This window comes from Mustela putorius, unplaced genomic scaffold (genome assembly GCF_011764305.1).
Source record: "Mustela putorius furo isolate JIRA1106 unplaced genomic scaffold, ASM1176430v1.1 tig00000867_pilon_pilon_pilon, whole genome shotgun sequence".
In the NCBI taxonomy this organism is placed as follows: Eukaryota; Metazoa; Chordata; class Mammalia; order Carnivora; family Mustelidae; genus Mustela; species Mustela putorius.
This window is the reverse complement of record NW_025421501.1, coordinates 2,628,618-2,642,127: the sequence shown is the minus strand read 5'-3', so window position 1 is coordinate 2,642,127 and position 13,510 is coordinate 2,628,618. Positions and strand designations below refer to the sequence as shown.

The 13,510-nt window shown below is 45.8% G+C and overlaps 1 protein-coding gene across 6 annotated transcripts in view; it reads left to right on the top strand.

Annotated features, from left to right (window-relative positions):
* PIGL (phosphatidylinositol glycan anchor biosynthesis class L) overlaps nt 1–7,329 on the top strand; it is a 67,848-nt gene extending 60,519 nt beyond the window's left edge. For 4 of the 6 annotated variants that reach the window (XM_045085432.1, XM_045085431.1, XM_045085430.1 and 1 more), the window contains 2 exons: nt 6,534–6,659; nt 6,986–7,329. In XM_045085432.1, the coding sequence (XP_044941367.1) occupies nt 6,534–6,659; nt 6,986–7,120 (261 nt within the window). In that variant the 3' untranslated portion in view covers nt 7,121–7,329. Of the gene's footprint in view, nt 1–2,974; nt 3,795–6,533; nt 6,660–6,985 lie in introns of those variants that run through there. The other 2 variants (XM_004779872.3, XM_004779873.3) reach the window with 2 other exon arrangements.
* The last annotated feature ends 6,181 nt before the right edge of the window (nt 7,330–13,510 follow it).

Genomic DNA, 13,510 nt, shown 5'->3' with positions numbered 1-13,510 from the left:
ACTGTTTTTTCTTTTTTTTAATATCTTGGACTGAAAAGGTTAGCTTTTTTCCCCATTTTCAATCTTTTTTTAAAAATACACTCTAATACTATTAATTTCCCTTGAAGTATTTCTTTAGCTGCACCCGACAAGTTTTGATACATACTTCTACCGTCACTCAGTTATAAGTAACTTACAGTTTCCATTGTGAGCTCCTCTTTAATACATGAGGCTTTTTTTTTTTATATACATGAGGCTTTTAAGGGTGTATTTTCAAGTTTACAAATGCGTGCATGTGTGTGCGTGTGTGTGTACCATCAATCCTCATTATCCACAGGTTCCATCTTGGCAAATGCGCCTACATGCTAAAATTTACTTGTAACCCCAAAATTAATATGGGGCTTTTGTGATCATTTGTGGACATGCATATCTGCAGGGCAGTGAAGTTTTAAGTTGCCACCAAAGCACACACCCAGGTTCCTCACTGAGGTTGAATAAGGTGACCCTCTGCCTTCTTGTTTCAGCTCTGCAAACAAGTATCCTCTCTTCAGTATATTTGGTGACACATTGTTCTCATTTTTGTGCTTTTTGTTGGTGATTTTACTGTTTTAAATGTCTTCTGAGTAAGCCATTCAAGTGCTGTCTAATGATTCTAAGGGCGGGAAAGCCGTGATACCTCTTCTAGAGAAAGGAGGTTAGTTAGATCAGCTTCATTCATGCATGAGTTACAGCCCTATTGACTGTGAATTTGATGAATGAATTGATAACATAATATTAAATAAGACATCTTTAAACAGAAACCCACATAAAACAAGGTTATGTACTGATCAGTTGATTAAAATGTTGAGACTAGAGGCTCTCAGGAACCAAAACTGTTATTTTCCCTAGGAACAATGATACTGTATTGACTAATTTAAGCGTTTGCAGTAACTTTATAGAAGGTAGCTACCAGAACACGAATTATCCTGTAGCCTTTTTATTGTTGATTTAGAATTGAATTGCTTCCTGGTCACTACATGTTGCTTGTGTAATACTGTTTTTTTAAAAACTTATTGAGAATTCCTTAGTGAATGACCTACTTTATGATCAGTTTTTGTAAATGTTAACGTGTTATCTAGAAAGAATGTGTGTGCTCTGTGGTTTTTGTTTCAGATTCTAGATATAACCACCAGAGCTTAGTACATATTTTAGTCACAACTTGTGTATTCTAACCGCTTTTTAACTTTTTTTAAACTATCTTTTTAAGATTTTATTTATTTAATAGAGAAAGAGACTGAGAGAGAGCATGAGCTGTGGGAGGGGCAGAGGGAGAAGCAGACTCCCCACTGAGCAGGGAGCCCGATGCAGGACTTGATCCCAGGACCCTGAGACGCTTAACTGACTGAGCCACCCAGGGGTCCCGTGTTCAGAAATTTATGAGCAAGAATGTTCATTAGTATAATTTATGATAGTCAAAAAGGGAACTAATATTCAGCAGATGAATTGATGGTAGTACCAGATAACCTGCAAAATCGTATCTTTGAAGGAAATGTAGTGGAAATGCTCCAAAAAGGAGGGGAGGTATAGAAAAAACTTTGATGTTTTGTACTCCCTTGGAAAAGTAACAGAAAAACAGTTTGTAAGAAAACAAATGGACGGTAAGTGCTAATTGTATTGAATGGGTACTGAAAAGCCGTTGAAAGGTTAGGGAACCCAAAAATTAGACCACTGGGGGCAGGATGATATGGGAGACACATGTGACTTGGTAGCTGCTAAAATCAGACAAGTCAAGTGTGTCTGGGCTACAAAGTTCATCCCTTCTCTCAATGTTTTTCTTTTCTTTCTTTCTTTTTTTTTTTTTTTAAGATTTTATTTATTTATTTGATACAGAGAGAGAGAGATCACAAGTAGGCAGAGAGGCAGGCAGAGAGAGAGGGGAAAGCAGGCTCCCTGCTGAGCAGAGAACCCGATGCGGGGCTTGATCCCAGGACCCTGAGACTATGACCTGAGCTGAAGGCGGAGGCTTAACCCACTGAGCCACCCAGGCACCCGTCTCTCAATGTTTTTCTAAAATAAACATTTTGGGGACGCCTGGGTGGTTCGGTTGGTTGGGCATTTGCCTTCGGCTTGGGTGGTGATCCTGGGGTCCTGGGATCAAGTCCCACTTCGGGCTCCCTGCTCAGTGGGGAGTCTGCTTCTCCCTCTCCCTCTGCCACTCCCCATGCTTGTGTTCTCTCTCTGACAAATAAATAAATAAAATCATAAAAAAAATAAAATAAAATGAGTTCTTTACATAAAGGTCTTCAATGATAATAGCTCAGAGAGGCAGTTGACTTTTGGTACTTAGAGAAAAGCAGGCAGGAAATATTTATATATGTTATATCTAGTTTAATATATATAAAAATATATATATATTTCATATATATTTATATATGTTATATCTAGTTTCATCAGTCGCTATGATCTGTGGTTTAAAACTGAACTACACTAGGTCTAAATAACAAGATAATACACATTTTGGCAAGGAGAACCCCACACCCATGTGTACCCTTTGGTGTGAATGTGTCTCTGTGCCTTCTAGTTTCTTCTCTTCCTCTTTCTCCCAGCTTCTGTAATTGAGAGGAGCGTTAGCACAATAATGTAGCTCGCTTCCCATAAAACCTCCTCATACATTTGATCTATACGATGTAGGGGAGCAAAGAAATTAAGAATGTGGGCTTCAGGGTCATTCACATGGCTCTGGCTTCAGACGCCAGCCGTGTTGTCTAAATCGAGGTGATGCATGGAGACCGCCAGCGCGCTGTGGCCACCATTACTATCCTGTGAGTTTATCACTGGGTTGTCGTTAGGAGAGGGGAGAGGGGAGGCAGTGATGGGAGGCCCATCCGGAGAGCTTCGCTTGTCCCAGGGAGAAGCCAGGATAGGCTACAGCATGAGCTGTGCTTGTGAGAAGCAGTTCAGGTGAGGAAAGAGGGAGTGAAACAGTTCCATGACCGGGCCTCTCTGCTTCTCCTAGAGAGCCATGTCCTGCCACCGCAGCCAGCTGCTCTGGTTCCGCCGCCTCTACTTACTCTTCTCCAGATACATGAGGATCAACTCCCTGCACTTCCTCTGAAGCCTGGAGGGGTCTTCTGGGCTAAGGAACACAGGGAGAAGCAAAGACCAGAATGCCTGGGCCCGGGCCTTGAGCTGGTGGATCAGCCTGAACTGAAGAGAGCCCCATGGGGGGTGCCTTCCAGAGCTCTGTGGGTCTGCGCTGAGAAGCTCTAACTAAAGGGGGGACCGTGCAGGCCAATGGGTGGTCCCAACGTCAGCTTCTTCCTTTGGGGGAAAGCCCCACGGCAGCCCAAACCAAACCAATCCCAGGATACCAATAGCTACCCTGACAGCTTTTCAAGTTCTTCCGGAAAACGCGCTATATAATGGCACCATGTCGGTCAGGCATCTAGGACAGAGCCTGCTGTGATGATAAATGCTCTGAAAGGTGCTCCCAGATCACTTCTCAGAGGCCATGAGGCAGAATTTTTATGTTGTTTCCAAAGCAGCCTCACCAAGCTCACACACACGAGTAGCCCCGATAGTGAGTGAGTTCAGCCATTATTACTTTGATTCACGTCGTGGCCTCTGTATCAAGTTTGAGTCCCGAGGAAGCTTCTCTACTTAACCTCATAGTCGTTAAACCGACTGGGGCTCCTGAAGGTCAAAGGCCGACCACGATGCCCAGCATTTCCTGCTGAGACTGTTACAAAGTGGGCCTGCCCGGAAGGAGCATCCAGTCAAAGATCTCAGCTCCCAGTCTTTTGAGGGAAGGAGGAAACAGGAAGACAAATCAGGAAGTCTTGTGTGTTGTTGTTTTTTTTTAAATCCTCAACCAAAACTAAACAAAACAAGAAAGCTGATGTCGTAAAATTGTGCTACAAACCAAAGCAGTCTGAGGGGTCTGGCTTGGAAACTACTCCCACGGCCCAGCCAACGGTCCAGGCAAGTGGCCCGAGGCTGGGAAGCTTAGGTGTCAAGGGCACAGGCTCCGCATACTGGTGGAAGACCAGATTTACCAACAGTGTAATCATGGACAAGGTGTTTAACCTTTGTCTGACTCAGTTGTCTCATGTGCAAAAGGAAGCGTGGTCACGGTACCAACCTCAGAGGAGACTAAGCCAGGTGGGCGCCCAGGAAAGGGTCTGGCGCGCAGTCAGGGCCCAGGAAAGGTGAGTCGCTGGTGTTCGGAGATGCATAAGCAGCCCTACCACAGAGGGACTCGCAGGAGTTGAAGTCCTGACACAAAAAGGACCTTGGTGCACATTGTCCAGGGGTATCCTTTCTGGCCCTTGGCAGAAGGCCTGCACTGCTGTCTCCATAGCAACAGGTTACAGACCTGCTCTCTTGATGCCTCCTACGGGCCACGTGGGACTGAGCCAGAGAACAGGCCCTAAAACAGGAGTCTAAAATGCAAATCTGGTTGTTATCTGTCTACTGAAAATCTGTCAGTGGCTCCTAATAGCCTCCTTAGAAACTGTGAGAAGAAATCAGCCACTGATGCTAGATGGTGGGGGGGCGGGGGCAGAGGACAAGCTGCCTCCTGTCTTGCTTCTGATAAGACAGGCCCTGAGCCAGCTTCTCCAGACTGCAAGTCTCAGTATGTATTAAGAGCTTATAAAGTACCCAAACCCTGGGGTGCCTGGTGTCTCAGTGGGTTAAGGCCTCTGCCTTCAGCTCAGGTCATGATCTCAGGGTCCTGGGATTGAGTCCCACATCAGGGAGCCTACTTCCCCCTCTCTCTCTGCCTGCCTCTTTGCCTACTTGTGATCTCTGTCTGTCAAATAAATAAATAAAATTTTTAAAAAATACCCAAACCCCGTGACCTAAGGAAATACTTACAAAATTTAATTTAAAAAATTAAAATTATACATACAGATATCATCACAGTATTATTTATAATACAATTTGAAAAATCCAATGATGATTGCATCAATGAGTGTTTATGATAAATTTTTGAAAGCAGGTTAGGAATGGTACAATCTCATATTAGTTAAACATACATGCACAAATATGTGTATATGTATACACCCACATAAAAGTATATATATATATATAGAGAGAGAGAGACAGAGATATATATGAAAAAGGTAATTACTGGGGTGCCTGGCTGGCTCGGTTGGTACAGCATGGGACTCTTGATCTTGGGTGTCTTGAGTTCAAGCCCCATGTTGGATGTAGAGCTTGCTTTTTTTTTTAAGAAAGGTAATTGCTAATTACTAAGGTCATCTTTCTAAAATGAACATTTATAATTTTAAAGGATTTTATTGTTGTTCATTAATCGTTTTGATGTGATTATATACTTTTGATATAATGTAAAGCTTAAAAAAAAAAAAAAAACCATGTATAGCCAAGGGCGTCAGGGTGGCTCAGTCAGTTAAACATCTGACTTCACCTCAGGTCATGATCTCACGGTCCTGGGATTGAGTCCCACATGGAGTCCCACATCAGGTTCCCCCTGCTCTGGGCTCCCTCTGCTCTGCAGGGAGCCTGCCTCTCCCTCTCCCTCTGCCACTCCCCCTGCTTATGCTCTCTCTGTCAAATAAATAAAATCTTAAAAAAAAAAAAAAAAAAAGGAAATGCAACCCTTTGTGGGGAAAAATACCTATATGTCTACACACCCAATTGAGTGTAAATAAATGGGATATTTCTGGTAACAGTGCTTCTCTGAAAAAGGAAATTGGGTGGGAGGAGGGGAAAGGAGACCTTTTTTGTTGTTGTTCCTTTTGAATTTTATACCATGCATGTATATTCTCTCTTCAAAAATACTCTCAAATATTAGAGGTTAGAAAGCTCTGTAGAATCTTCGACAGTCACTGCTTCTGAGTGGTAGGACTAGAGTTCTTTTCGGCTCTTGTTTTACTGCCCAGGCCGGGTATTTCTTTGTAAATAAATTGAGGAAAAGTTTAGGTGGAAATGAAAACAAACTAACATCTTTATTTCCTGGTGCCGGGGGCTTGATTCTGGTCCTCGTCGCTGGAGTGCAAGCTCCCCCTCCTTGGCTCCCTCCATCCTAACACCCTCCCCTTGGGGTTTCCAATGAGAACAGAGCTAGGTTCTCTGTGGTGCCTGGAGAGAGCACTGGACAGCTGCGCGGGAGGGAAGGATGCCCCTCAAAGCCACCCTGGAGTAGGATCTGCGCTCAAGTTAGGGGAAGGTGCTCTCCGTGGGCAGCGTAGCCCTGGGGACACCTGGTAAGTATGCCTCTGTGCCAGTTGTCAGAAAGCAGCCCTTCCCCCAGGCAAACATAGGCCCTCACTAGAGCACAACTCGGTGAGAGCAGCAGGGAGTACCAGCTCCGCCCTCTGAGCCCCATACTTGTATAGTTAACAACCTGCAAAACTGTACAACAGCCCTGAAGCCTAGAGCGAAGATCAGATGCGGTTTCTTCAAGGAGCCAGACAAGAAAAGAAGGAAGGAAGCAGAGGGAAGGGAGGGAGGCAGACGTGGAAGGAACGAAGTGGACACACACGCGTGCGCGCGCGCGGACACTCTTAACTAAAAATTCACCAGGAAGCGGGCTGTCTCTTCTTGCCCAGAGTCCCGGGAGGCGACTGTGGTTCAGAGAGGCCTGGTGGTTTGCCAGTTCTCAGCCTGGGGCCCAGAAGAGCAGAAATCGCCTGGCCTCCCACCGCTCCTTACTTTGCCATGGTTGGAGACCAAAGGTGAGTAGACCCAGTCCCAAAGGGCAACCCTCTTCCAAAGGGGCTCCCAGGGAAAGGAAGTCCCACCTGCCATGGGCAGCTCCCTCGGAAGAAACAGTTAATGGCAGACTTCATCAAAAACAACAATGAATGGCGCCTGGGAGGCTCAGTGGGTTAAGCCTGTGCCTTGGGCTCAGGTCATCATCTTAGGGTCCTGGGATTGAGCCCCGAATCAGGCTCTCAGCTTAGCAGGGAGCCTGCTTCCTCCTCTCTCTCTGCCTACTTCTGATCTCTGCCTGTCAATTTAATAAATAAAAAATCTTAAAAAAAAAAAAATGAACGCTCAGGTCCTGGTCCAGACGAAAAAGAATGTTTCTCAGGAGAGGCCAAATCAGAATCTGGACTACCGAGTAGAAGACGTATCTCAGAACCCAGAAGGCATTTCACTCAGGAATGGAAATTGTGATGGAAAAAGGACTTGAAAAATACATCAAAGGGGAACAAAAAAAGTCCAAGAGACCTAACATGTGAATAACTCGAGTTCTAGAAGCAGAAATAGTTACAGATGAGGGATAATACAGGGGAATTTACATCATCTGAAAGAGACTTGAGTCAGTGCATCAGAAGGGATTTTTTAAAAAAAGATACACACGAGGGTGCCTGGGTGGCTCAGTGTGTTGAACTCGGGGTCCTGGGCTGGATTCCCTGCCAGGCTCCCTGCTCAGTGGAGGTGGGGGGTGCGGGGGGGTGGGGGGGAGTCTGCTTCACCCTCTGCCCCTCCCCCACCCCCGCTGGTGCTCTCTCTTTCTGTCAAACAGAAAAATAATAATAAATAAAAATAATAAAATAAAAAGATGCACACGTGTGCTGCAAAATCCTAAATTTCAAGTGGGGAGAGGATAAAAATATTGCAGAGATCTCAGGGTCTAAGGGGATGCTCTGGAGGAGAAACATCTCGAAGACATAGACAAGTCTGGGGCTCCTGCGGGACAGCAAAGGTCACCACCTGCAGCCCTGAACAGTGCAGAATCCCAATTAAGGAAGGAGAAAAGAGGAAATGAGGAGAAACTTACAAGCCTGCAAACTTAAAAAAAAAGGGGGGGGGGAGACAGGAAACAAAGCATAAAATGTAACAAATGCAGTGAATCAAATCAGGTATCCAGTTACTTCGAAAAAAAATTTTTTTGAATGGGCTAATTTCCCTACCAAAACAGTTAGAAAACAAAATCTAGCAGCTAGAAGTGACAAAGAGGCTAAAAATAAAAGGTGAGTCACATACCAAATACCAGGCAAAGGCACACAAAAACAGTGACAACACACAGCCAAGCATCTAAAAGCGTTAAACCTTGAACAATAGGGGATATTTTAGACCCAGTACCAGATTCACTCCAGGAGAGGATAGGCAGTAAATATCACAGCAGGCAGATACTTGCAACAAACTCCCTCAAAAATCCAAGTTCTTTGCTTGATTTTTTTTTTCTTTGCTTGATTAAAAAAAAAAGATTTTATTTAGGGCACCTGGGTGGCTCAATCCATTAAGCATGGGCCTTCCACTCAGGTCATGATACCAGGGACCTGGGATGGAGCCCCGCCTCAGGCTCCCTGCTCAGTGGGGAGCCTGCTTCTCCCTCTGCCTGCTGTTCCCCCTGCTAGTGCTTGCTCTCTCTGTTAAATAAATAAAATCTTTTAAAAAACAAAAATATTGATTTTATTTATTTGAGAGAGAGAGAACACAAGTGGGGGGAGGGGAGAGCAGAGGGAGAGGAAGAAGCAGGCTCCTCACCCAGCAAGAAGCCAGGCATGGGACTCCATCCCAGGACCCTGCGATCATGACCTGAGCCAAAGGCAGGCGCTTAACGACTAAGCACCCAGGCACCCCCCCAGGCACCCCCCACCCCAAGTTCTTTATTTAAAAAACAAAACACAGCTTGCTCTCTCTGTCAAATCAATGAATTAAATCTTTAAAAAAACACAGAAATAGCTTTCAATAAGTTTATAAAATGACCGAAAAAACTCTACGTAGAAACCAAAAATCATCCTCCAAAATAATCTGCAGATCAAAGAGAAAATTACAAATTTTCTAGGAGGTAATAAAAATTACACTTTGTATGGGATATATGTACTCTTTTGTTTTTAAGAGATTGAAATTAGTGAACTATGGGATTCAATTTAAGGAAATCAACAAGGTAAACCAAGCAAAAAGTAGCAAGAGGAATTTAATGTGGATGAAAGAGAAAACAAATAAGCTAGTGGAAAGGTAAATAAGTTTTCTTTGAAAAGCCAAATAAGCCAACACCTGGAAAAGCCAATTCAGTTAAAAAAAAGGAAAATGCAAGGGCTATTATTAGGAACAGAATGGATACTGTAGCCACAAAAGTGGAAGAGACAGAAAAAAATTATAGGAGATGTTAATTCGGGTCCATGGCAACAAAACTGGAAAATCTGCAGGAAATGGATGACTTCCTGGTAAATTTTGGACTACCGCTGAACTCTACCATAATGTCATAAATAGGGTCCAAGCATATCAATTCCATAAAATGCAGAGTTGCCTCACTGCAAGATTAACGAAAAACAGTACTTTTTAGTCTTTCCAGGACTCGGGATCAGGCCACTTGGCACTACATCATCCAGGGTCCTAGGCGGAAGGGAAGAGCACCGGTTTAGCCCCGTAATTGCAAGGCGGGGTGGTAGGTGGGGAGATGAGCCAGGCTCTGTGCAGGGTTTGGACCCCAGGGCAGACTGATGGTGGCTCTTTCCTTCCACTGGAAAGTCTCACGCTGTCTCTCGCAGAGTAAAAAATGCCGTCCAGCTGAGCAAGTCCCTGAGGTGGTCACTTCCAAATCTCCTTCCACGCTCACACTGCGGTACACCTTGGTTGCCCCACAGCTGAGAATAGGGACTAGGCTGGGACACCAACTGGATCATATCGGGTGACAGGACCCCTTATTCATGGAATGGGATAGGACTAAAATGTACTTAAAAAGTAAAAAAGAACGGTGGAAGGCGCCTGGGTGGCTCAGTGGGTTAAAGCCTCTGCTTTCAGCTCGGATCGTGGTCCCAGGGTCCTGGGATCAAGCCCCGCATCGGGCTCTCTGCTGGGCGGGGAGCCTGCTTCCTCCTCCCTCTCTCTCTCTCTGCCTGCTTCTCTGCCTACTTGTGATATCTGTTTGTCAAATAAATAAATAAAATCTTAAAAAAAAAAAAAAAAGAACAGGGGCACCTGGATGGCTCAGTGGGTTAAAGCCTCTGCCTTCAGCTCAGGTCATGATCTCAGGGTCCTGGGATCAAGCCCCACATTGGGCTCCCTGCTCCGCAGGGAGCCTGCTTCCTCCTCTCTCTCCACCTGCCTCTCTGCCTGCTTATGATCTCTGTCAAATAAATAAATAAAATCTTTTTAAAAAGAGAGAGAGAGAGAGAGAACAGACCCAATAACCATAGAAAAATTAGAAAGGTAATTATAATAGATTTTTAGAAAAGACTTATTTAGGGGCACCTGGGTGGCTCAGTCGGTTAAGTGTCTGCCTTTGGCTCAGGTCATGGTCTCAAGGTCCTGGGATCAGGCCCCGCATTGAGCTCTCTGCTCAGCAGGGAGACTGCTTCCTCCTCTCTTTCTCCCTGCCTCTCTGCCTACTTGTGATCTCTCTCTGTGTCAAATAAATAATTAAAATATTTATAAATAAATAAATACATTTTTACTTGAGAGAGTTGGGGGAGGGGCGGAAGGAAAAAAATCTCAAGCGACTGGGTGAGGAGCATGAAGACCTCCACGAGGCTAGATTCCATGATCCTGAGCCGAAACCAAGAGTCAGACGCTTAACCAACTGAATCACCCTGGCAACATGATAATAGATTTTTTACAAGATTTCGTTACTGTGGTATTTATTATGATGATCTGGAATCAGTGATCTTTGATGTTACCACTGTAATTATTTGGGGACAACCACAAACCGGGCCTGTATAAAATGGTGAACTTAACTGGTCCATGTTGGGTATGTTCTGACTGCTTACTGCCTGGCCATTCCTCCATCTCTCACCCTCCCTTTGGCCCTTTCTAGTCCCTGACACACAGCAATATTATAATGAGGCCAATTAATAATCTTACCACAGCCCCTAACTGTTCAAGAGAAAGGAAGAGTCGCATGTCTCTCACTTGAAATCAAAAGGTATAAATGACTGAACATCTCAGAAGCTGAGACGGGCAGACGGGTAGGCCTCTTGCACCAGTGAGCCAAGCTGTGAACGCAAAAGGAAGGTTCTAGAAAGACATGAGACAGGCCTTACAGGGAAAGTGGGCTCTGATGTGATCTGGAGAGGCCTACCCAGCCCCAACACCCCCTTCAGCCCAAGCCTAACCCAGAGCAAGGCCCTGACTCCCTTCAGTTCGGGGAAGGCTGGGAGGTGAGGAAGCAGCGGGACAGGCTGAAGCTGGCGGAGGCTGGTTCATGAGGACTGAGGAACCGCGTCATCTGCATACCATAGACAGGCAGGCTGAAGCAGCACGCGCTGACGGAGAGGCTGCAGCAAGTTCTCCAGAAGATTCCAGACCCTCGTCAAGCTAATAGGCTACACTAATCAACCACGCTAAGTAACGGACTCTCAAAACAGACGAAACCGCTTTTTGTCGGTGGAGACGCCACCCAGGACTGTCACGGCTGGAGAGCAGCCAGCACCCGGCTTCAGAGCGTCAGAGGGGAGGGCGACTCTCCTGCCCGAGGCTGACGGGCTGGTGACTTCAAGTGAAGCCGACGCTGCGGGTCATTCCGAGCGCCCCGCGACCCTTAAGAGTTATGCAGAATCTACTCTGTCCGCATTCTAGAAAGGGAACAAAGCCTGGATGACAGCACGTCTGTTTACAACACGATTTATTGGATTTTTTATGTCCACTGTTGAGATCTGCTGCTCAGAAAAAAGATTCCTTTCAAAATATTACTGCTTCTTGGGTGCCTGGGTGGCTCAGTGGGTTAAGCAACTGCCTTCAGCTCAGGTCATGATCCTGGAGTCCCAGGATCAAGCCCCACATCGGGCTCTCTGTTCAGCAGGGAGTCCGCTTCTCCCTCTGACCTTCTCCCTTCTCATGCTCTTTCTCTCTTTCTCTCGCTCTCAAATAAATAAATAAAATCTTAAAAAAATATATTACTGCTGCTTGACAAGGCACAGGGTCACCCAAGAGCTCCGATGGCGACGGATGGTGAGACTTCCGCTGTGTTCAGGTCTGCTAACACAGCACCCGCTCTGCGGCCTGTGCAGCAAGGGCTCATTTCAACTTTCAAGTCTTTTTATTTAAGAAATAGACTTCAGGGGTGCCTGGGTGGCTCAGTGGGTTAAACCGCTGCTTTCGGCTCAGGTCATGATCTCAGGGTCCTGGGATCAAGGCCTGCATTGGGCTCTCTGCTCAGCAGGGAGCCTGCTTCCCTCTCTCTCTCTCTCTCTGCGTGCCTCTCTGCCTACTTGTGATCTCTCTCTGTCAAATAAATAAATAAAATCTTAAAAAAAAAAAAAAAAGAAATAGAATTCAGGGCACCTGGGTGGCTCAGTGGGTGAAAGCCTCTGCCTTTGGCTCAGGTCATGATCTCAGGGTCCTGGGATCGAGTCCGGCATCCGGCTCTCTGCTCCACGGGGAGCCTGGTCACCTCCCCGCCCCCACTCTCTGCCTACTTGTGATCTCTGTCAAATAAATAAATATCTTTTTTTTTTTAAGAATTTTTATTTATTTATTTGACAGACAGAGATCACAAGTAGGCAGAAAGGCAGGCAGAGAGAGAGGAAGGGAAGCAGGCTCCCTGCTGAGGGGAGAGCCCGCTGTGGGGCTCGATACCAGGACCCTGACATCATGACCTGAACCGAAGGCAGCGGCCCAACCCACTGAGCCACAGACGCCCCAAATAAATATCTTAAAAAAAAAAAAAAAAGACTCCAGAAGGCCCTAGCTGCCACAGACAGTGATTCCTCTGATGGATCTGTGCAAAGTAAATTGAAGACCTTCTGGAAAGGATTCATCATTCCAGATGCCATTAGGAATATTTGTGACTCATGGGAAGAGGGCAAAATAGCAACATGAAACGGAGTTTGGAAGAAGTGGTTTCCAACCCTACGGATGACTGTGAGGGGTTCGAGACTTCAGTGGGGGCAGTCACTGCAGATGTGGTGGCAACAGCGAGAGAAGCAGAGCCTGAAAATGGGCTGAGTGGCTGGGAGCTCAGAAAACTTTAACGCATCAGGGGCTGCTGCTTTTTTTTTTTTTTTTTTAAGATTTTATTTATTTATTTGACAGACAGAGATCACAAGTAGGCAGAGAGGCAGGTAGAGAGAGAGAGAGGCAGAAGCAGGCTGCCCGCCGAGCAGAGAGCCCGATGCGGGGCTTGACCCTAGGACCCTGAGACGATGACCTGAGCCGAAGACAGAGGTTTTAACCTACTGAGCCACCCTGGAGCCCCCAGGGGCTGCTTCTTATGGATGAGCCAAGATCATGGTTTCTTGATGGGATCTACTCCTGGTGAAGATGCTTTGAAGATGGTTAAAATGACAGTAAAGCATTTAGAAAATTCTATAAAGTGGGGCGCCCGGGTGGCTCCGTCAGCTAAGCCTCCTACTCTTGATTTCGTCTCATGTTGTAATCTCAGGGTCATGGAGTTGAACCCCGCGTCAGGGCGTGGAGCCCGCTTAAGGTTCTCTCTCCCTCCGTCCCTTGCCCCCTCTAAATAAAAGAGAGAGAGAGAGAGAGAGAGAGAAAAGAATATTTCATAAGTTGAGTTAATAAAGTGGCAGCAGAGTTTGAGAGGACCGATTCTGACTTTGAAAGAAATTCTACTGTGGGTAAAATGCTATCCAGCAGCATCGAATGCTACAGAGAAATTGTTCGTGAAAGGTAGAGT